The sequence below is a fragment of the Bos mutus genome, chromosome 25 (genome assembly GCF_027580195.1).
Source record: "Bos mutus isolate GX-2022 chromosome 25, NWIPB_WYAK_1.1, whole genome shotgun sequence".
Taxonomy (NCBI): Eukaryota; Metazoa; Chordata; class Mammalia; order Artiodactyla; family Bovidae; genus Bos; species Bos mutus.
In genome coordinates this window covers 30591060-30615997 of record NC_091641.1, presented here as the reverse complement: position 1 = coordinate 30615997, position 24938 = coordinate 30591060, and the positions used below count along the sequence as shown (strand labels likewise).

The 24938-nt window shown below is 44.4% G+C and overlaps 1 protein-coding gene across 1 annotated transcript in view; it reads right to left on the bottom strand.

The window, feature by feature from the left end:
* Positions 1-24938, bottom strand: part of CPPED1 (calcineurin like phosphoesterase domain containing 1) — a 140282-nt gene that overhangs the window by 26288 nt on the left and 89056 nt on the right. Inside the window, exon 3 of the mRNA XM_005904744.3 lies at positions 10872-11294. Coding sequence (XP_005904806.2) covers positions 10872-11294 — 423 coding nt within the window. The remainder of the gene's footprint in view (positions 1-10871; positions 11295-24938) is intronic.

Below are 24938 nucleotides of genomic sequence, written 5' to 3'. Positions count from 1 at the left end.
TCCCAAGGGAGACAGACCATCACAGGCCCCACCCAGCAGGAGGCTGGAGCAGCATTATTCTGGCCAGAACTCGCTCACCTTCCCACCCAGCAAGGTCCTGCAAGGACTCCTCACCTGCACTTCCCCCAGGGTGCGGGGGAGTGCCTTGCGGAAAGGAGACACTTAAGAGAAGCTCTCTTCCTTCCTCCTGCGTGTCTGGAATCTAAATCTGAAACGGACCCAGGCTCCTCACTGCTGCGTGCTTGGGTTCCTCATCTGGTCTGCAGACATGGTCACGGGACCCTGGGCTGTGACAACAGGGCAGAGGAGGCTTTTTCCCAATTGGGTCCTGGTCTTTACTTCTATTTAAAGCATCAACAGGCAAACACTTCTGTTAAGTAAAATTATAAACCTTAACTAAAGCAATTTCCAACTTAAAAAATATACATATAAATACGTATTTATTTGGCTATACCAGGTCTTAGCTGTGGCATGCAGGATTCTCCATCTTTCTTGTGTCTCATGGGTTCTTTAGTTGCGGCATGTGGGACCTAGTTCCTGACTAGGGATGGAATCCAGGCCCCCTGCATTGGAAGCATGGAGTCTTAGCTACTGGACCACGAGGGAAATCCCCTCCAGCTTATTTTATGTAGAAATATTCTAAATTTTCACCATATACTGTTAGTCATGGGGCTTCTCAGGTGGCGCTAGTGGTAAAAACCCTGCCTGCTGACGCAGGACACATAAGAGATTTGGGTTCGATCCCTGGGTTGGGAAGATCCCCTGCAGGAAGGAGGGCATGGCTACCCACTCCAGTATTCTTGCCTGGAGAATCCCATGGACAGAGGAGCCCAGTGGGCTCCAGTCCATAGAGTCGAATAGAGTCAGACATGACTGAAGCGACTTATCATGCATGCAGTGTTAGCTGCAGTGGGGGCAAGTGCCTTTTAAATGAAAGCAAGTCCAGTAAAGAGAAAATTACTTAAACTAGTATAGGAAGTAAGAGTGTTGAGCTAAGTGAGGGACATTTCAATTTTACACAGGAATCCCACTGCTCATTTGAAAATGACACTAATTGCTATTTTAAAAACATGCTGCTAAGTCGCTTCAGTCATGTCCGACTCTGTGCAACCCCATAGATGGCAGCCCACCAGGCTCCCGTCCCTGGGATTCTCCAGGCAAGAACACTGGAGTGGGTTGCCATTTCCTTCTCCAATGCATGAAAGTGAAAGTGAAGTCACTCAGTCGTGTCCGACTCTTAGTGACCCCATGGACTGCAGTCTACCAGGCTCCTCTGTCTGTGGGATTTTCCAGGCAAGAGTACTGGGGTGGGGTGCCATTGCCTTCTCTGATTTTAAAACATGACTCCCCCCAAAAAACCAGCTATAATATTTTGACTTCATAAGCTTAAACAGACACAGCTGTTTCCCCTGTACCTGTGGCTCCTTTTGGAAATATCACAGTGGGGTTTTCCAACAAGATTTTGAATTTTCAGTTTGAAGGTGACCTACAGTGCTCTGTTTTGGGTGTCCAGCATTCCTGGCCTGGGTGCCCAGCACAGGGCCCAAGCTATTTGCTGAGTGGACAGATGCTGACTTAACTTTGGGAATCAGCAGCACACACTTACGCATGCCAGATTCGCAATTTATAAATATTTACCATCAGGATTTGATTTTAACTTTAATTAGCCCAACTGTTAAGGATACCTCCGAAGTGAGAAATGTAATCCATTACTTCGCACCAGATGTAGCTTCCGCAGTTGGTCTTTTATCTCGGTTTATGGTGAGGGAGACACAGACATCAAATGACTAAAGCATGAGGTTTTACGGTGAACTGATGGAAACATAAAGCAGACCAACCTGGAAGATGAATTCAAGACCAAATGTAAATTAAAGAGGCTGAAAAGTCCTCAGGCTGATATGCCCCCGGAAACTGAATTCTACAGATGCTCAAAAAAAGGACTGCTTGTTGAGTTCTTACTCGAAAGTCAGTTAAAAAAAGAACCATTAAGATAGCTTGTTTTTGTTTTAGGGCATTAAAAACAGAAAGCGCTGTTTGATGATGGCCGTTGCCTGTGGATCCCTTTCCTGGATTCAGAAAAATCTGACTATGAGATTACACCTTCTAAATTGGTGTGTTTACCAGCGCATTAACTGGTGGAGGTGTGTGTTTAAAAAAACATAAATGCGGAGTCAAATCCTCTCACTAAATTCCATAGGAATTTACCATCTAGTTCAGTGCCTCCCAACCTCTTAAACCAATATGCACTTACTACAAAGCTGCAAAGTGTGTATTCCTCGTTCACTCCGAAAACCCTCCTTGAGATAGTCTACCTTTCTGCACAGCCCAGAAGTCAACAGGTTTCTTGTCTAGTTTCACTTCCTTAGTTTGTATTCTGAAGAGAGCTGCTAATTCCTCTTCCAATATGTGAAGTTATCTTGGGCAACTGCAGGCAAGTCCGCACACTTAACGTGCCTCTCCTTGCTTTGTACACACTCACCAACATCCTCCCAAGAAGAAGTTGCCCGCTCCTGCCAGCCCCGGGGGGATGGGGGTGGGGAGGAAAGCTCTAACAAAAGGAGGAAGCCAGACCCTGGGTAAAGCTATTGCCTGCTGTGGGCGCGCACTCTGGTCCAGGTCAGATAAGGACATACCACCCTTCATCAAGCAGAGGCCACGCGCACTCTGGTCCGGGTCAGATAAGGACATACCACCCTTCATCAAGCAGAGGCCACGTCCTAGGCGTGGTGCTGCGTGCTCTTACACAGGCCTCCCTTTACCTGATTCTCACATCAACCCTTTGTGAGAGACACCTGTGAGGCTGGGATGAGTAGCCCCGTTTAACATGGGAGTAAACTAAGGCACGGAGAAGGCGATGGCACCCCACTCCAGTACTTTTGCCTGGAAAATCCCATGGATGGAGGAGCCTGATGGGCTGCAGTCCATAGGGTCCTGAAGAGTCGGACACGACTGGGCGACTTCACTTTCACTTTTCACTTTCATGCATTGGAGAAGGAAATGGCAACCCACTCCAGTGTTCTTGCCTGGAGAATCCCAGGGATGGGGAGTCTGGTGGGCTGCCGTCTATGGGATCGCACAGAGTCGGACACGACTGAAGTGATTTAGCAGCAGCAGCAGCAGCAAACTAAGACAGAAAGATGTTCAGCAGATTACGGGAAGCCACTTTGCTGGTGAATGGGCTTTCTTGGTGGCTCAGTGGTAAAGAATCCATCTGTCCATGCGGGAGACCTGGGTTCAAACCTGGGTCAGGAAGATCCCCTGGAGAAGGAAATGGCAACCCATTCTAGTATCCTCGCCTGGGCAATCCCATGGGCAGAGGAGCCTGGTGGGCTATAGTCCATGGGGTCGAAAAAGAGTCAGACAAGACTTAGCAACTAAACAACAACAACAACTCAGTTGGGGGGTGGCACCAAAGGACTTGAGTGCAGGTCTGTCTGAAGCCACAGCCTACCTGCTGACCTGTGAGGTTATAGGGCCTCGGGCACCCCACCCTTGAGAACCTGTCACCCCTTGTACCACCATCACAAATTCGGCCTTACCTGCCTATTACCCATGCTACTTGGCATGTTATTTTTCTTTCACTTGATGAGATAGTTTTAGTTTTTTCCTCACACATGTTACAAAAGCATGTAAGTGGCCCAGGAACCCTCCCGCCCTCCCCCCACACCCTGGGCCTCCAGTAGGATGAGCCGCACCCAGGCAGGCCCTCCACTGAGGAGTCTGGGGCCCCTTCTGGGCAGACTCTTCAGTGACCTGGCAGTTGTGACCTGAAGCAGACTGGAATTAGACGTGTGCATATTGCAGACAAGGTCTTGGGGAGAGAAAGGGTCTCACACTGTACTGGGAACATTTCTCTAAGCCAAGGATGGGAAATCTATGGCCTTTAGGCCCACCTCCTGTTTGTGTAAATAAAGTTTTACTGGAATCCAGTCACACTCACTTGCTGATGTACCACTGGTGGCTATTTGCATGTTACAGAGGCCAAGTTGAGTAGTCGCTACAGAGACTGCAGGGCTTCCCTGGTGGCTCAGATGGTAAAGAATCTGCCTGCAATGCAGGAGACCTGGGTTTGATCCCTGGGTTGGGAAGATCCCTTGGAGACGGGAACAGCAACCCACTCCAGTATTCTTGCCTGGAGAATCCCATGGACAGAGGAGCCTGGCAGGCTACATACAGTTCATGGGGTCACAAAGAGTCAGATACAACGAACACTTTCACTTTACAGAGACCACAGCCCAAAATGTTCACTGTCTGACCATATGCAGGGCAAATTTGCTGGTAAATACCAATCAAGAGATAATATGCACATTACCTATGATTCCACTGATGGGTAAACGTGAATCAAGTTCAACTCAATTTCATGTTTACTTACTGAGTGGCTACTAAGTGATAATCTTCGCTAGGAGCTGGGTTTATAGAGATGAACAAAGCTGGGACTCCATTTTCTGGAGGAATCAGGATGGAAAGAAATAATTTCAATACAACCCAGTATTAGATGTCAGAGCAGGGTTTGATGTTTCATTTTTCCTATGAAGCAGACCCTGGAAACCTGACCTTTTTGTTCTTTAAAACTTTGAAATTCTAAAACCATAATATTACATGGGTTAAGATCTCTCTCTCCAGTTTTTTTTTCTTTTCTTGCATAAATAGAGATGAAACTATAATTCTGTGAAATTACTCATTAACTTTTAAAGGAAAGATCAACTTATTGGAATTTTTCATAATTGCCAAATTTGCTCTGGGCTTTCTACTACACAGTTCTAATCTCTGTGTGGAGAATAGAGAAAAGAAAAGGTATCAAGACATCAAGCACAGCAGGGTCAGTGAAAGAGCTAGGCTTTTTTTTTTTTTAATTTTAAGATTTAGTCTTTAAATTAAAATCTGTTATTAACTGGGTCACACATTAACTCTCTGCTGAAAAAGGCATAATTGATACACACAATGGCCAAGAGTCTCGACTAAGAATCTATCATCTACTGCCCTTGCAAAATCAGGTGAATTAAGTGAAAGAAAGTGTAAGTCGCTCAGTTGTGTCTGACTCTTTGTGAACTCATAGACTATACAGTCCATGGAATTCCCCAGGCCAGAATACTGCAGTGGGTAGCCTTTCCCTTCTCCAGGGGATATTCCCAACCCAGGGATCGAACCCAGGTCTCCCATATTGCAAGCGGATTCTTTACCAGCTGAGCCACAAGGGAAGCCCCAAGGTAAATCAAGGGGAAGACTAATTTCTACGTCCTGTGGAAGTGATGAAATCAACTATCCTCGGGCAGAGTGAAGACGGGAGATAACAGTGCCGCTTCACACCTGTGCAACTGTCCTGCCCTGGTAACTGTTTATTTGTCCTGGCTATTGATAACTTTTCCAGATCATACAAAGACTTTCTTTTTTCTTTTTTTTTTTGAGCTTCAAAAGGAGAAACAGAATGCATCCGTTTCTAGGGCAACCTGAGCTCGGAAGCTCAAGGCTTTGATTCACGGAGCACATCCCTACACAGGCGGTGGCCCGTTGTATAGTAACACCCCTCCTCCTCATTTACCTCATCCCATTTAGGAAATTAATGCCACAATGTGAGATGATTGTTGATGCTCATTATTAAATCATTTATTCATCCCACACAATGATTCAGAATTATTCATTAAGCTTGCTGGAAGGAAGCTGGGTGTTACCTCCAAGTGGTGGTTTGAGGAGGGGTGTGCTCTTTAAAAAGGATATTTTATAACAACACAATTATCATAATTAAAAACTACCCTGATATTCTGATGAGCTTTTGACATATTTTTGAGGACTGGCATTTTAGCACATGGAGATAAATGAGACTGAAATAGTATTTGGGAATAATATTGCTGTGGGGGATAAAAAAGCTGGAGGCAGTATTAAATACCATCTGTCATCATCACCCCCAATTTGATCATGGTCTTTAAGTTAATGAATTTCACAAAATGTCACTTGAACTGCTGGCTTTCCGAAATGAGTTCCAGAATCACGTGGCTGTGACCTGAGCGATCTCCTGCATCACTGAGTCGTGGGGGCCTGCATTCCCCATGGCAGCCCACCTACCTGTGCTCCCAAACCCAGAAGGCCATGCAGGCTGCCATGGAGCTGCGACTACATCTGATCTCTATCTCTGCCCAGCAGTGCCTGTGGCTTGTTCTGAGTTTGAAAGGTCATTAGGCAAAGAGCCTGGTTTGAGAAAAGCCATGCCACTGGCAGGTGACTGCAGGAAGGGCACCCTTCTTTCTGCTTCTCCCTGGTTGAGCAGGTCTAGGGGAAGACTGCAAGGCCAGTGACCAAGAAGAGCAGCCTGTTCACACATGAAGGGGTTGCCTGGTGGAATAGCAAGGGGCCACTCAGGAGGAGAGCAATCGACTGTGAGGTGAACCTGGAAAGCAAGTATGGGGGTCAGAACACAGTCACACACATGGCCTCACCCAAGACGGGAGGATCAAACTTAGAACACCTGCCCAACATTTGGAACACACCACGCAGAGGCTGCATGCAGGAGCTCCATGGAGCGGGACCTGGCCTTCCAGCAGGCACATGGTGGGTGCTAAACAGAGAAATGAGCTGGGTTGATCAGCCCCTGGGCTGGTTGGCCACTGAGGGAAGGAACCTGAGGCAGAGGTCCAGTTCTCCACTCATTCCACAAACTCCAATGAAGCATTCATTACGAGCTAAGACCTGGGCCAGGCCTCCCCTGCACTCAAGGAGCTCAGAGTCTAGGGGGGCTTCAACACCTACAAATGCGCTGGAAACAAGGGAAGCTGGAGAAGAACCCAGCAGGTGGGGCTGGGGACACCTTGTGCAGAAGGTTGAGATGGTGTTGGCCTGATGAAATGAAGAGGCAGAGACGGTGGTGAAGGGTGAGGTCTTATCCTAAGGGTGAGGGGCCTCAGAAGGGTGGATGCTGTGGGGCTACACACCCGTCTGGCTATAGGTGGAGAATGGGCCAGGATGGAGCAAGAGTGGGCCGGGAACTCAGCACTACTGCTACAACCCAGATGCCAGGCAGTGAGGGCCTCAAGAAGCAGACAGGCTGGAGAGATATTAAAGAGGTAGGATTAAAGGCACAGGAGGTATCAGTCTTCCTGAGCAACGAGGCCCAAAACTAGAGGTGAACCCACCAGGGTTCCCGTGCCAGATGCCATTAAGAGCTGATAAGATTATTAACAACAGCCAAGATGTAAGAAGCAACTCAAGTGCCCAGTGACAGATGATTCGATTAAGAAGACGTGGCATATACATACATATACAAACACACACACACACACACACACACACAATGGAATACCACTCAGCCATAAAAAAGAAACACTACCATCAGCAGCAATGTGAATGAAGCTAAAGACTATTATGCCCGGTGAAATAAGTCAGAGAAAGACAAATACAATATGATATCACATGTACGTGGAATCTAAAAAATAATACAAATGGATGTGTATGCAAATCAGAAACAGACTTACAGACACAATAAACAAACTTGTGTTACTAAAAGGGAAAGAGGGTGGGGGAGGAACAAATTAGGGGGTATGGGATTAACAGAGACAAACCACCATATATGAAAGGAATAAGTAATGCAGATACACTGCATAGATCAGGGAATTATATCCAATATCCTGCAGTAACTTATAGTGCAGGCCCCCAAAATACTGAATCACAATGTTAGATACCTGAAAGTAACACAACATTGTAAGTCAATTATACTTCAATTTTTTAAAAAAAGAGCAAGTAAGAAAACTAGTTCGCCTGCTCTGTCTCGTGCTTAGCAAGATCATAACCCTGCTTATAACCTGACCGTCCATGTTGTTCGGCCTACAGGGAGAGACTGCCCTGCTGGGGTGAGGTGGATGGTTTCAGCCCTGCTCCAAATTAATACAGTGCTGTTCTGGTGGTACATCAGTCTCTGTGAGCTAGGGCAATTGGAGCCCACCCCTGAGACACAGGCCAGCTCTGGGTGCACCGTCAAGCCCTCCCGGAGCTCAGGGGAGCTGCTGCCCTGACGCGCGAAGAGGCTGGTGCATCCCAGACTCAATGCCACCGTCTGCCCATCCTGGTGGGTGGGCAGCAGGCTTTCCTCAAGGAGGCCCAGTGAGAGTTGGGGGGCGGGCTCTCTCTTTGGAAGTGTCTCCAGCCCTCAGTATCTGGGGGTGTTCATGGGCTGCCCGTGCTCATCCTACGAAGGACGAGAAACCCAGAACCACAGGCCACTCAAGGGTGTGGGTGACAAGGACAGAGAACAAAGAGCAGCCACGGGGATGGTATTTGCATGGTTTAACATTTGACATGAAAGGGATCGTTTCAGTGCCAGGAAGTGCTCTCGCTGGCATTACTCTCTGTTACAAAGCAGTTTCTGTGGGGGTGCTGCTGCCATCTTGACACTTCATTTCCTTGTCATCAGCAACAGTTCTCTGCACCAACTCAAGCATGGCAGAAAATTTCAAAGGCCTTAATAGAAGTTTTCCAACTTCATCTCCATGGAACAGTTGGAAAATGTCGCCAATTATGCAAGCTTTTTGTAAAATGTCTTGAAAAGAGAGAAGGGCCTATTGTCCTTTCTGCAAGTAAATGTGAACACATTTAATGCTCAAAGATGAAAACAGTGTCAGGAGTTTTTTTTTTTTTTTTTAATGTCATAAAGGCTTTTATTGTGAGGCAGTGTTTTTATTTTTCCCCTCTTTTTTCTGATCTTGTTTTATCTTAACTGGAAGATAACTGCTTTACAATGTTGTGCTGGTTTCTGCCACACAATAACGCGAATGAATCATAATTATATGGGCTTCCCTGGTGGCTCAGATGGTAAAGAATCTGCACGCCAACGCAGGAGACCCTGGTTCAATTCCTGGGTGGGGAAGATCCCCTGGAGAAGGGAATGGCTACCCACTCTAGCATTCTTGCCTGGGAAATCCCATGAACAGAGGAGCCTGGTGGGTTACAGTTTATTGTGAGGTAGTATTTTTATTTTTTTCCCTTTTTTCCTGATCTTATTTATTTTAATTGGAGGATAACTGCTTTATAATGTTGTGTTGGTTTCAGCCATACAACAAGGTGAATGAGTCATAATTATATATATATATATATATATATATATATATATATATATATATATATCTTCTTTCCTTCTTGAGCCTCCCACCCCTCCAGGTCATCACAAAACCCCAGGCTGGGCTCCCTGTGTTATATAGCAGCTTCCCACTAGAAAGGGATTTTTTTTTTTTTTTTAATGAATGTTTGCTACTGGGTCAGACCACTTCCTTCTCCCTCAGTTCAGTTCAGTTCAGTTCAGTCGCTCAGTCATGTCCGAGTCTTTGCGACCTCATGAACCGCAGCACGCCAGGACTCCCTGTTCATCACCAATTCCCGGAGTTCACCCAAACCCATGTCCATCAAGTCGGTGATGCCATCCAACCATCTCATCCTTTGCCGTCCCCTTCTCCTCCTGCCCTCAATCTTTCCCAGCACCAGGGTCTTTTCCAATGAGTTAGCTCTTCGCATCAGGTGGCCAAAGTACTGGAGTTTCAACTTCAACATCAGTCCTTCCAATGAACACCCAGGACTGATCTCCTTTAGGATGGACTGGTTGGATCTCCTTGCAGTCCAAGAGACTCTCAAGAGTCTTCTCCAACAGCACAGTTCTAAAGCATCAATTCTTCAGTGCTCAGTTTTCTTCACAGTCCAACTCTCACATCCATACATGACCACTGGAAAAACCATAGCCTTGACTACATGGACCTTTGTTGGCAAAGTAATGTGTCTGCTTTTTAATATGCTGTCTAGGTTGGTCATAACTTTCTTTCCAAAGAGTAAACGTCTTTTAATTTTATGGCTGCAACCACCATCTGCAGTGATTTTGGAGCCCAGAAAAATAAAGTCAGCCACTGTTTCCACTGTTTCCCCATCTGTTTGCCATGAATCCTTCTCCCTACACTCTAGCAAATAAAAGAATGTATTTAAATTTTAGAAGAATTTGATGAAGTACACTCTTGGAAGGATCTGAAAGGAGGCATTAGGGCCAAAACGAGACATAACAGTTGTCACAACTGGAATCCTGCCAAGTCACTGATAATGCAGGGAATGAGCTGAGAATGCGCCACTTCTCAGGAAAGGAAAACCGCAGGGGCTCCCAGGAGGAGAAATGAGCTGTGCGGGCCGGTGAGGCACACGGCGCCACCGGGACTGGAGATCTTTGGTGGTAGGGCATCTTCATTTTGTGTGTGTGTGCATGCACACAAGTACCTGTCATGTGTTTGATTAGCTTGAAACTCATAGCAGGGTAAGATCAAACTAAATAGATTTCTTCACCTGCTTCTGGAGGAGAACTCGGTCCACCTCATAAAGGAACAGGGATGAGGCTCCCTGACCTGCTCCGTAGCCACATCGCAGGATTTCCCTGGGTTACATCTAATCCTATTAGGAAGTGTGGCTCTGAAACATCGTCTGCCCCTGGGCAAATTCCTCCTTCCCAGAGCAGTAAGAAAAGATAACCCTGGCCCCTGCCTTTGCCTGGGGTACCTACAGCCACACTCAGACACCCCTCCCATACCCCCAGCCTTCAGGGTCCCCATTCTCAGCAGTGAGCAGTTACAGTTCAGCCCTCAGCTAGCGGGCTGCTCTAACGCAGTCGGGGCCGTCTTCTCACTGAAGCGTCAACAGCCATCCTGCGAGAGCTGCCTCCGCTGTTCTACTTGATAGACGAGGAAGCTGAGGCTCGCAGGCTAAGGTCACGCGGCCACCAGTGGCAGAGCTGGGTGAGAACCCAGTTCGGTCCAAGGCCCCGCCCTCTCTCCCCTCTGCCTGGAGAAGGATCTGGACGCCTCCTCTCCAGACCAGTCTCTCCCCCTCGCCCCGCCCCCTCCCCGCAGCCCCGGGCCTACCTGCCTCCACGAACTTGTCTGCCATCTCCTTCCGCACGGACTTGGTGAGGTTGAAGTAGTCGTCGTCCTCGCCAATGCTCTGCAGGAAGAGCGGGATGTGCTGGAAGACCACGGCGTGCCGGCAGGCGCGCTGCCCTGCGGTGCGCAGCTGCTGGTCCAGCCAGTGGTCATGCTCCTGCTTCAGGGCGGGGCACCTGGAGGCGTCGTACAGGAACTGGGAGTTGAGAACGAGGAACAGGACACCCCCGACCCAGAAGCTGAAGTAGTCGTCTCCCCAAGTCCGCTGGAACTCCGCGATGGTCTCGGGGGTGGGGACATTGCCCACGTCGTGGTTGCCGCTGACCAGCACCAGCGGGATGTCGCTGTCCACGGTCCTGAGCACCCGCTGTAGGTCCTCTGTCTGCTCCTTCCGCCAGGGCCTCCCTGCAAGAGAGGGCCCTGTTCTGAAACGGCCGAGGCTGTTCCTGCCTTTGCTAACATCAAATAAGAGAGAATAATCTAGAAATCCACTCAACGGGACCCATGGAAACCGCAAAGAGCAGTCATGCTACAAACAAATCAACATGTGAGGTGGGGAACTCTGTCCCCCTTCCCATGGACATTCAGCAGCTAGGTGACTAACCGATCCAAGGTTGCTGACTGAGCTGATGATGCAGGCTCATTCTAATTGTAAATATTAGTGAAGCTGCATTTCTATCTTTTATTTAGAAAATAAATAGAAATAGTTTCTGCCCTGCTTCAAGGGGTCATCAACTGCACCCCTGAGGTGTGTGGACACAGTCGTGAATGCTAATCTCCAACAACAGGTATTTTTCTTTTTTTTTTCACAATACACATGACTCTGCAGACTGTGTGACCACCTTTATGGGAAAAATTTTTGAATCCAAATGGCTACATCAACTGGCCTATGCATCCTGCCAAACCCACCTCTTACGGAGGAAGATGTATTTTATATTCTACTGACAGTGTCTAGGGGCTTCCCAGGTAGCTCAGTAGTAAAGAGTCTGCCTGCAGTACAGGAGCCACAGAAAGACGCAGGTTCGATCTCTGGGTTGGGAAGATCCCCTGGAAGAAGGCCTGGCAACCCACTCCAGTACTCTTGCCTGGAGAATCCCATGGACAGAGGAGCCTGGCAGGCTACAGTCCACAGGGTTGCAAAGAGTTGGATACAACTGAAGTGACTTACCAGACACATACAATAGTGTCTAAGAGTGCAGAGGCTCAGTGCCCTAAGGTGAAGCACATTCCCCCTGGGACTCCAGAGTCATCCCAGAGATGACTGTTTGGACAAAGAGTGAGGTTCCCCCCTCCCTCAGCTTCCTGGCTTCCACACTCCCTATGATAATGTTTTAAAGCCTTAATAAATGGATTTTGAAATGACCAATTTAACCTTGGATCTGTTTCTTTTTGTGCCAATTTATTCAACAAATATTTACCGAGTACCCACGATGTATAAAGTCCTGATTTAGTTACCCAGGTGAGGTGTGAGTCAGAGACACAAACCCTTCCTTTCAAACTGGTCAGTCAGATATTCTGTCAAGTGAATTATAGCAGCACACCTATCTGTATCAGATAGTACTAAAAATGACTGAGAAAACTAGAGTGGGGAAAGAACAGAATCCCTGATCGTCCTCGGGATAAGCTCAGCATCCTGCAAAGACAGAGAAACAGTGAAAGAAAGTGGCCCGCCTTCACAAGGCATGATTAAAAACTCACCTGAAAAATCCTGCCACGAGCAGATAGAAATTATACCCCACACTCCATTTCCATCATGAATTAAAAAGAAAGCAGAAAAATCTTTACAAAGCAATTACAGCTCAGACCATAAAGCAGAAGCATAGTCTAGAAGGTCAGGAAAAAGGCAGGTGTGAAATAGGAACTGCTGGAACTAACCAGAGCCTGTTGGGCTACCGACCTCCGTGGTGGGGTCACGGAGCAGTCGGACATGACTTAGAGACAGAGAGAGAGACAGAGCCAACTCAGGCAAGAAAGAGAGGGAAAAGACAGTCATTTCAGCAATTACAACCACAAGGAGATCAGCAGTAGTGAAATTTCCTTTGCTGTTGGGTCGCTAAGTCGTGTCTGACTCTTTGTGACACTATGGGATTTCCCAGGCAAGAGTACTGGAATGGGTTGTCATTTCCTCCTCCAGGGGATCTTCTCAACCCAGGGATCAGACCTGCATCTCCTGCTTGGCAGGTGGATTCTTTACCACTAAGCCACCTGGGAAGCCCTGAGATTTCCTTTATGGCCAAGTATAGGCCTGTTTTTCTAAATATCCCATGAGAATGTGTGAAGAATGTGCATTTTCTAACTATTGAACATGGAGTCCCTCATATTTACACTCAATCAAATGTGTTAATGGGGTGATTCAAATCTTCTATGTCATTATTCTTTGCTTTTGGCCTATTGAATCTATATCAGTTTCTGAAAAACTTGGTTAGGTCCCACTGTAATTATGGATGAATCCATTTCTCCTTATAATTCTGCCAAGTCTGGTATTCACTTACTTTTAGCTATGTTGTTAGATACTTCAGAGTTCAGAATTCCCATATCTCACAGAAATATTTTTATGTTTAATCCTAATAAAATACATTAAAAAAAAAAGAAACAGGTAGATCTATATTGATGTTCTGGAAAGATCTGTAATATAAATTAAATTAAAAAGGAAAGACATGGAGGGGTAAAAATTACACACGTTTTAGAAAGGCTTATACATATTCATATCTTATGGATACAACTTTTCCAAAGATACAAAGGAAACTATTAACTCCAGTTAAAGCTAGGAAACAGAAGTGGGAAGTGAAGGGAACTTTCATATTTGGCTTAAAACCCTTTATACTATATTTTAAAAGTTCCTTCCTTTCTTCCTCACTTTTTGAAGCTTATGTATCATTTTCATTTTAAAAAAGAATTAAATTTTAGGGCTTCCCTGGTGGCTCAGGGGTAAAGAATCTGTCTGCCAATGCAGGAGACATGGGCTTGATACCTGGTCTGGGAATATTCCACATGCTGTGGAATAACTAAGCCTGCGCCTGACAACTATTTAGCCTGTGCTCTAGAGGCCGGGAAATGCAACTACTGAGCCCATGTGCTGCAATTACTGAAGCCCGTGTGCCCTGGAGCCTATGTTCTGCAACAAGAGAGGCCATCACAATGAGAAACCCTCACACCACAATTAGAGAGTAGCCCCTGCTCCCCACAACTAGAGAAAAGCCTGCGCAGCAACAAAGATCCAGCATAGCCAAAAATGAATAAATTAACTAATTTTTAAAAAAGAATTAGAATTTTAAAAGCTTATTATTTTCATTTAAAAAAAAAGAATTTTAAAAAATCCTTAGCTCTGGGATCCTAAGGATGAAAGAAGATTCAGGGATGGCCAGTCAGGTGGCTGTATTTCCAGTGGATCCCAATCTTGGGGTGAGTGGAATTTTCTGGAGAAAGGCTGGCTGACCCACGGTAAGAGCTCAGGAGAGGAGAAGAGCAGGTCCTGCCTGGCACTGGGGACCAGGAAGCCTCTCCCTTGTTGGTGCTGGGGATTTGCCTATAGCCAACATCTGCCTCATCACTAGTCTGGCCTGACCCTGAGGCTCCTGATTTGAAGAGGTCATTGACTGATGTTAGCTGACCTTGGACTGTGCTGTGTTGATTCTAATGCCCTCTAAGACCCCAATGGTCAGTTCTTTTCCCAGGTGAACAGACTGCTGGTTACAGAGGATGAATCCTTTATGACTTCAAATGGGATAAACCATCTCAAAAGGACTCTATGAATCAAGAGCAATTTATCACTACTTTTCATAACCCATTTCCTAAAAGATTCCAAAGCCACCACAACTGTCTCCTTTCCATTGACTTGGGGATATTTTCTGATGCTCAGTGCTAGCCAATATTTACTGATTGCTTACTCCAGGTTAGGCACTGTTCTGAAAACTGTTCGAGTATTAACTCAGTTGACAACCAGTGAGGGACTTGAACTTGGCGCTCCAGCTATGAGTGTGGGCTCTCATTACAGCATCCTGATCCACAGGGATGAGGACTTTATAATACACCAGAGTGCAGAATCTCTCCCGTTCTTGATTTTCAAAAGACATTTCATCACAGTGCTTTACACACGGCCTAAGCCAGACACAAAGAATGTTTAAGCAGTTAATGAGCACGCACAGAGAAGTTCAAAGTGAGCACCTCAAACAAACGACTTGATTCAAAACTTGGAACAGAGGCCTTGTCTAGAAAGCAATTTATAGTGAAGAGCTGTGAATCATACATAATAATAGGTATATTTCAATAGCTGTGAAATATACATAATAATAGTGTCTGTTTGTTTCCAAACTCCAGAAGGATGCTGCTCTTGGACAATCACAAACAATCCCCAATAACCTGTTAAAACACATGAAGCCCATCTTCCCTGGATCCTCTCAATCAGAAACGAGTCTCTCAATGGATAAAGAAGATGCGGTGTGTGTGTATACGCACACACAATGGAGTATTAGTCATAAAACAGAATGAAATAATGCGATTTGTAGCAACATGGATGAAAACGGAGTGTCATACTCAACAAAACAAGTCAGACCAAGAAAGAGAAATGTCGTATGACATTCCTTATACTTGGAGTCTAAAAAGAAATGACGCAAATGAACTTACTTACAAAACAGAAATACTCGCAGACTTAGAAAATGAACTTGTGTTTGCCAGGGGGAAGGGATAATTAGGGAGTTTGGGAAGGTCTTGTACACATTGCTACGTTAAAAATGGATAACCAACAACGACCTATTGTATAGCACATGGAACTCTACTCAATGTTATGTGCCTGCCTGGATGAGAGGGGCGCTGGGAGGAGAATGGATACATGTCTATGTATGGCTGAGTCCTCCAGCTATCCACCTGAAACCATCACAACATTGTTAATCAGCTATACCCCAATACTGCCTCTTATCCTTATCCATCAGAGGGCAGACATAATGAAAACCAAAATCACAAAAAAATAACCAAACTGATCACAGGGGTCACAGCCTTGTCTAACTCAATGAAACTATGGGCCATGCCATGTAGGGCCACCTAAGAAGGACGCGTCATGGTGGAGAGTTCTGTCAAAATGTGGTCCACCGGAGAAGGGACTGGTAAAACATTTCAGTATTCTTGCCTTGAGAACCCCATGAATAGTATGAAAAGACAAAAAGATAGGACACTGAAAGATGAACTCCCCAGGTCAGTAGGTGCCCAATATGCTACTGGAGAAGGGCAGAGAAATAGCTCCAGAAAGAATGAAGAGACGGAGCCAAAGTGAAAACAATGGCCAGTTGTGGATGTGACTGGTGATGGAAATAAAGTCCAATGCTGTAAAGAACAATATTCAACAGGAACCTGGAATGTTAGGTCCATGAAACAAGGCAAATTGGAAGTGGTCAAACAGGAGATGGCAAGAATGAACATCAACATGTTAGGAATCAATGAACTAAAATGGACTGGAAAGGGCGAATTAAATTCAGATGACCATTATATCTACCACCATCGGCAAGAATCCTTAGGAGAAAGGGAGTAGCCCTTATAGTCAACAAAAGGGTCTGAAATGCAGTACTTGGGTGCAGTCTAAAAAATGACAGAATGATCTCTCTTTGTTTCCAAGGTAAACCATTCAATATCACAGTAATCCAGGTCTATACCCCAACCACTAATGCTAAAGAAGCTGAATGGTTCTATGAAGACCTACAAGACCTTCTAGAACTAACACCAAAAAAAAGATGTCCTTTTCATCATAGGGGACTGGAATGCAAAAGCAAGAAGTCAAGAGATACCTGGAACAACAGGGAAGTATGGCCTTAGAGTACAAAATGAAGCAGGGCAAAGGCTAATAGAGTTTTGCCAAGAGTACACACTGGTCACAGCAAACACCCTCTTCCAACAACAAGAGAGACAACTCTACATGTGGACATCATCAGATTGTCAATACCGAAATCAGACTGATTATATTCTTTGCAGCTGAAGATGGAGAAGCTCTATGCAGTCAGCAAAAAACAAGACTGGGAGCTGACTGTGGCTCAGATCATGAACTCCTTATTGTCAAATTCAGACATAATTTGAAAAAAGTAGGGAAAACAACTAGGATATTCCAAAGGAAAGTGAAAGCGATAGTCATTCAGTTGTGTCCGACTCTTTGCAACCTGAAATTCTCTTGCTTTTTCTATGATCAAATGGATGTTGGCAATTTGCTCTCTGGTTCCTCTGCCTTTTCTAAATCCAGCTTGAACATCTGGAAGTTCTCAGTTCACTGGAGTGGGTAGCCTTTCCGTTCTCTGGGGGATCTTCCCAACCCATTTAGGTATGACCTAAATAAAATCCAGTATGATTATACAGTGGAAGTAACAAATAGATTCAAGGGATTAGATTTGATAGACAAGAGTGCTTGAAGAACTACAGATGGAGGTTCATAACATTGTACAGGAGGCAGTGATCAAAATCATCCCCAAGAAAAAGAAATGCAAAAAGGCAAAATGGTTGTCTGAGGGGGCCTTACAAATAGCTGGGAAAAGAAGAGAAGCAAAAGGCAAAGGAGAAAAGGAAAGTTATACCCATTTGAATGCAGAGTTCCAAAGAATAGCAAGGAGAGATAAGAAAGCCTTCCTTAGTGATCAATGCAAAGAAATAGAGGAAAACAATAGAATGGGAAAGACTAGAGATATCTTCAAGAAAATTAGAGATACCAAGGGAACATTTCATGCAAAGATGGCACAATAAAGGACAGAAATGGAATGGACCTAACAGAAGCAGAATTAAGAAGAGGTGGCAAGAACACATAGAAGACCTTCATGCAGATAACCATGATGGTGTGATCACTCAGACATTCTGGGGTGTGAAGTCAAGCAGGCCTTAGGAATCATTACTATGAACAAAGTTAGTGGAGGTGATGGAATTCCAGTTAAGCTATTTCAAATTCTCAAAGATGATGCTGTGAAAGTGCTGCACTCAATATGTCAACAAATTTGGAAAACTCAGCAGTGGCCACAGGACTGGAAAAGGTCAGTTTTCACTCCAGTCCCTAAGAAAGTCAATGCCAAAGAATGTTCAAACTACCACACAATTGTACTCATCTCACAAACTAGTAAAGTCATGCTCAAAATTCTCCAAGCTAGGCTACAACTGTACATGAACTGAGAACTTCCAGATATTCAAGCTGGATTTAGAAAAGGCAGAGGAACCAGAGAGCACATTGCCAAAATCCACTGGATCATAGAAAAAGCAAGAGAATTTCAGAAAAAACATCTACCTCTGCTTCATTTACTATGCTAAAGCCTTTGACTATGTGGATCACAACAAACTGTGGAAAATTCTTAAAGAGATGGGAATACCAAACCACCTTACCTGTGTCCTGAGAAATCTGTATGCAAGTCAAGAAGCAACAGTCAGAACTGGACATGGAACAACAGACTGGTTCCAAAGTGGGAAAGGAGTACTTCAAGACTGTATATTGTCACCCTGCTTATTTAACTTATATGCAGAGTATATCATGCGAAATACCAGGCTGGATGAAGCACAAGCTGGAATCAAGATTGCTGGGAGAAATATCAATAACCTCAGATACTCAGATGACACCACACTTACAGCAGAAAGCAACAGGAACTGAAAAGCCTCTTGATGAAAGTAAAAGAGGAGAGTTAAAAAGCTGGCTTAAAACTCAACATTCAAAAACATGTGGTTCCATCATTTCATGGAAAACTGACTGGGAAACAATGGAAACACTGACATATTTTCTTGGACTCCAAAATCACTGCAGATGGTGACTGCAGCCATGAAATTAAAAGATGCTTGCTCCTTGGAAAAAAAGCCATGACCAGCCTAGACAGCATATTAAACAGCAGAGACATTACTTTGCCGACAAAGATCCATCTAGTCAAAGCTATGGTTTTTCCAGTAGTCATGTATGGATGTAAGAGTTGGACCGTAAAGAAAGCTGAGCACCAAAGAATTGATGCTTTTGAACTGTGGTGTTAGAGAAGACTCTTGAGAGTTCCCTGAGCTACAATGATATCAAACCAGTCCATCCTAAGGAAATCAGTCCTGAATATTCATTGGAAGGATTGATGCTGAAGCTCCAACACTTTGGCCACCTGATTCGAAGAGCTGACTCATTGGAAAAGACCCTGATGCTGGGAAAGATTGAGGGCAAGAGGAGAAGGGGACGACAGAGGATGGGATGGTTGGATGGCATCACTAACTCGATAGACAAGAGTTTGAGTGAGTTCCAGGAGTTGGTGATGGACAGGGAAGCCTGGCATGCTGCAGTCCATGGGACTTCAAAGAATAGGACACGACTGAGCGACTGAACTGAAGTGATACCCCAATACAAAATAAAAAGTTTAAAGTTTGAAGGGAAAAAAAAAAGATGAGCCTCTCTTGTGCAGCTTTTTCAGGACTTTCTATACCCCCACCTGGAGGCAATGTGTTGATGTGGAGTCTATGACTCTTGGGTTTGGACCTTGGCTCTTGCCCTTTACAAGAGCCTTGTGGCTTTGACTGAGTCACCCAGGTCCTCTGAGCCTTGGCCTCATCACGTGAGAAATGGGAATGAAAATCCCCACACCTCAGGGCAGCTGTAAGAATTCCTACCACGATGATTCCAGACTTTGGTACAAACAGGTATGCAAAATGTTATCTGTCTTCCCTCCACCCTCAGGCCTGAATGTATTAATTCTTCCCTCTTTCTCAGTAATCCAACCGTGTACACACAGCAATCAGTGTACCATTTTTTGGACTTCCCTGGGGGTCCAGTGCTTAGGACTCCATGCTTCCACTGCATGGGGCATGGGTTCCATCCCTGGTTGGAGAACTAGGATTCCAGAAGCCAGGCAGTGTGGCCAAAAAGGGGAAAGAAAATCATTCCTGAAGGAATGAAAACATTCTCCAGGAATGTGAATAATTTTTAGGTAAGAATTTCGAAGTGAAAGAGTAAATTCTAGATGGTAAAAACCCAAGTTGAATGAAAACATCTGCATTTTCCTAAACATGCTCATTTGTGGATGTCAGAATTTTCTTTAGGGTCAGAACAACACCACCACCTTAGAATTAACATAGCTTATAGCACACCTTAGCACAGCTTCCTAAAGAAGTCATAATATTGTAGCAAAGCCCAAAGCCAAACCTCATGAGCACCAGGAAGATAAAAAAATGGAAACCTGGCCAAGGATCTAGAGAGCCCATGAGATGTTTATCAAGCAAGGCTCTGTGCTTTACCAAGAAGACAGGAAGTGAGGTAGAAAAACAAGACACTGGCTAAGGAAGAACTGCAACAAATGACTCAAAGAGAGAAGGAGAAGGATTGTTCTGGGCTGGAACTGGATGAGGGGCATCTGCTGAGAAGTGGGTACAGAGACCCACTGAGTGAACAGACACCGGAGGTCAGCACACACCTGCTGCATGCGAAGGGTAACTCTGCATGGGACTGGCAAGGGCAGCGTGGACAGCTAAAATGTGCTTAAAATACCTTTCTTAAAAATGTAATGCAATAAATTAAAACTAAACCAGGAGGTAAAGAATGTTATAAAAATGATAACAAAATACTATTTAATCATTTATTGACTTTGAATTTTTAACATGATGTGGTACTATGAAATGTGTAACTAATTATTGTCAATATTCATCAAAGAAGAGATTATCTTGTTGTCTTCAGATCAGCCTTAAAATACATTGATAAAACCTCTGAGCTGAAGAGAAATAAACATCCTTCACTGGATAAAGGACATCTGTAAAAAACCTAAAGCCAACATATACTTAATGCTTTATGACTAGGAACCAGGCAAGAATGTCTGCCTTCACCACTTGTGTGCAACATCATACCAGTGTGGTACGGTAAGAAAAAATAAACAAAAAGCATACAGATTGGAAAAGAAGAAATAAAACCATCTGTTCTCAGAAGATATGGCTGTCTCCATAGAAGAATCCCAAGAAATCTTGAAAGAAAAAAGCCTCTTAAAATTGATAAGGGAAATTAGCTTGCTTATTGTATGAAAAATCAACATATAAAAATTAACTTTATTTCTATACACTGGCAATGAAGAAATGAAGGTATAAGCAGAAGGATTTAAGAGATATTTAGGAGGTATAAACTAGAGGAATCTTTACTGTATTGACTACACGAAGAAGGATTCAAACATAATTCCCAGACATCTGAGCAAGTAGAAGGTTAGCCATGTCATTTATTGACATGGAAAAGACTGGGGAAGAAATAGATTAGAGATAAAAATCAAAAGCTTTTTTTCAATATAAAAGTTGATGTATTGGTACAGGTAACATAAGAAAAAATAGACAAATTAGACTTCATGACAATTAAAACTTTTGTACACCAAAAGACATCAACAGAGTAAAAAGGCAACCTACAGAATGGTAGAAATATTTTCTGCTGCTGCTGCTGCTAAGTCACTTCAGTCATGTCCAACTCTGTGCGACCCCACAGATGGCAGCCCACCAGGCTCCGCCGTCCCTGGGATTCTCCAGGCAAGAACACTGGAGTGGGTTGCCATTTCCTTCTCCAATGCATGAAAGTGAAAGTGAAGTCGCTCAGTAAGTGTCCGACTCTTCGTGACCCCATGGACTACAGCCTACCAGGCTCCTCCGTCCATGGGATTTTCCAGGCAAGAGTACTGGAGTGGGGTGCCATTGCCTTCTCCAGAAATATTTTCTACCAAAATATTTTTCTATCAAAAATTGAAATATATTTTCAACTTATGTATCAGATAAGGCACAATATCCAGAATATATATATATATATAACTCTTAAAACTCAACCACAACAAACAACCTGACACAAAAGTGGGTAAAGGTCTGAAGCAACACCTTCAAAGAGGATATAAAAATGGTCTATAAACCCGTGAGAAGATGCTCAACGTCACTAGTCATTCAGTTCACTCGCTCAGTCATGTCCAACTCTTTGTGACCCCATGGACTGCAGCACACCAGGCTTCTCTGTCCATCACCAACTTCCAGATCTTGCTCAAACTCATGTCTATCGAGTCAGTGATGCCATCCAATCACACCATCTTCTGTTGTTCCCTTCTCCTCCTGCCTTCAATCTTTCCCAGTATCAGGGTCTTTTCCAATGAGTCAGTTCTTCCCATCAGGTGGTCAAAGTATTGGAGCTTCAGCTTCAGCATCAATCTTTCCAATGAATATTCATGATTGATTTCCTTTAGGATTGACTGGTTTGATCTCCTTGCTGTCCAAGGGACTCTCAAGAGTCTTCTCCAACACCCCAGTTCAAAAGCATCAATTCTTTGGTGCTCAGCTTTCTTTATGGTCCAACTCTCACATCCATACATGACTACTGGAGAACCACAGCTTTGACTAGATGGACCTTTGTCAGCAAAGTAATGTCTCTGCTTTTTAATATGCTGTCTAGGTTTGTCATTGGAGAAGGAAATGGCAACCTACTCCAGTGTTCTTGCCTGGAGAATCCCAGGGACGGGGGAGCCTGGTGGGCTGCCGTCTATGGGGTCACAGAGTCGGACACGACTGAAGCGACTTAGCAGCAGCAGCAGCAGGTTTGTCATAGCGTTTCTTCCAAGGAGCAAGCGTCTTTTAGGGAAATGCAAATAAAAACCAAAATGGGATACCCACCTTAAATCCATTAAGATGGTCACAATAAACAAACAAACAAACAAAACCCCAGAAAATAACAAGTGTTGGTGAAGACGTGGAGAAATTGCTAACTTTGTACATTGTTACTAGACATATCAAGTGGTCCATCTTCTATGGAAAACAGTATGGTGGCTCCTCAAAAACTTAAAAATAGAATTCGCATATGATCCAGCAATATGCCCCCCAAAGTTGAAAGCACGGTCTTGAGGAGACATCTGTACACCAATATTCACAGTGGCATTATTCACCATAGTTAAAACATGGAATCCCAGATGTCCATCAGTGAATGAGTTCAGTTCAGTCGCTCAGCCGTGTCTGACTCTTGGCGACCCCGTGAACCGCAGCATGCCAGGACTACCTCTGTCACCAACTTCCGGAGTTTACCCAGACTCATGTCCATTGAGTCCAGTGATGCCATCCAACCATCTCATCCTCTGTCATCCCCTTCTCTTCCTGCCTTCAATCTTTCCTAACATCAGGGTCTTTTCAAATGAGTCAGCTCTTCGCATCAGGTGGACAATATATTGGAGTTTCAGCTTCAACATCAGTCCTTCCAAAGAACACCCAGGACTGATTTCCTTTAGGATGGACTGGTTGGATATCCTTGCAGTCCAAGGGACTCTCAAGAGTCTTCTCCAACACCACAGTTCAAAAGCATCAATTCTTTGGTGCTCAACTTTCTTTGTAGTCCAACTCTCACATCCATACAAGACCACTGGAACCAGAATGTGGTATATACACACAATTCAGCTTTAAAAAGAAAGGAACTTCTAACCCAAGTTACAACATGGAACATTCTTGAGGACATTATGCTTAGGATAACTTGCCAATGACAAAAAGACAAATATTGTATGATTCCACTTATATACTGGTGTTGGCATTTCAAGCCAAAGCACAGGTAGCTCTGAATTCACAGTCTGCCTCTGTGAGGGGTGCCCTTTGCGCAGAATCCCTTCTCAGTCTCAGTTCTCTAGCCCTTAAAATAGAAATTTTATCATCTCCTTTACAGAGATGCTGTAAGATAAATGAGATCATGCCTTAACTGCCCGATGTGTAGTGTGTGTTCACCTGCCTATCTCTAGGCCCTAACCCCCTCCCCACCCAGCCCTCCCAGTAATAAGGTGAGGAGGAGGGATGTGAGACCTTAGGTCATCTGAGACCTCCCTGATGTCCTCCTCATTCTCAGGCTTAGGCCCCTGGCTCTGCTGCTGTCCCCTGAGCTGTGCAGGAAAGGACAGCACACATGTGCATGCTGACACCCTGGCACGTGAGTGGAGAGACCAGCCAGCTCGCCTTAACCTGGCAATTTGTGATGTCTGGAGGCCACATGGCACTGGTGAAAGATGGATGAATGGATGGGCAATGCTAAGACACTGGTACTGAGGGAGAGCCCTGCCAAAGACAAGAACTTCCAATGCCAGCCCCCGAGATCTCTGGAAATACCATCACAGGTGCCCCTTTGTCACATGAAGGTTAGAGCAATCACATTAGGGCATCTACTAAATGGTTAATGTCATAAACCGAAACTCTTTGCAGGGCCTAGTTAGAAATAAATTCACTATATCTAGTGTCCAAGCAATTCCATTTGTAACAATTTATCATACAGAAATATACTCGTGTGCAAGACATGACTATTCACTGTAGTATCATTTGAAAAGTGAAACTGTTAGCCCCTCTGTTGTGTCTGACTCTTTGCGATCCCATGGACTGCAGCCCACCAGGCTTCTCTGGCCATGGAATGCTCCAGGCAAGAATACTGGAGTTGGTAGCCATTCCTTCTCCAGGGGATCTTCCTGACACAGGGATCAAACCCAGATCTCCAACATTGCAGACAGATTCTTTACCATCTGAGCCACTAGGGAGTATCATTTGAGAAGATATAAAAATGTGAAATGACTTAAATGTTCATCAATAGAGTGTGCCCTTATTATGGAACAAAGAACAGGTAAATGTGTATAATATAAGTGTATATTTGTGTTTAAATATGTAATATAAGTATATAATAAACAGGTAAGTAAATATATACTGCTAAGACTTGTGAACCTATGTCTTGGGCAGAGAAGTTAGGTGAAAACAGTTAAATTGCAAGAGCTAGTATATGTAATTCTGTTTAAAATAAGTCAATAATTTGTATATTCAGAGAAAAACATTTCTGGAAAAATATGGACAAACTATTAATAGTAATTATCTGTGGGGGACTGGAATGACAGAAATCATTTCAGTTTCCTATGAAGTCTGAATTCTTATAATGACCATGAATTACTTTTATAATCAGAAAAACAATGAAGACATTTAAAACATAACAAATGCACTAGAATTAGATCTTGTTGAGTAAACAAATATAATTTTAATGGGAACAAATATAAAACAAATGACAAGGCCAATGTGTAAGACAAGTTCTTCACTCTCAGAAAGAAAGAAAACAGAGAAAAGACCAGGAAG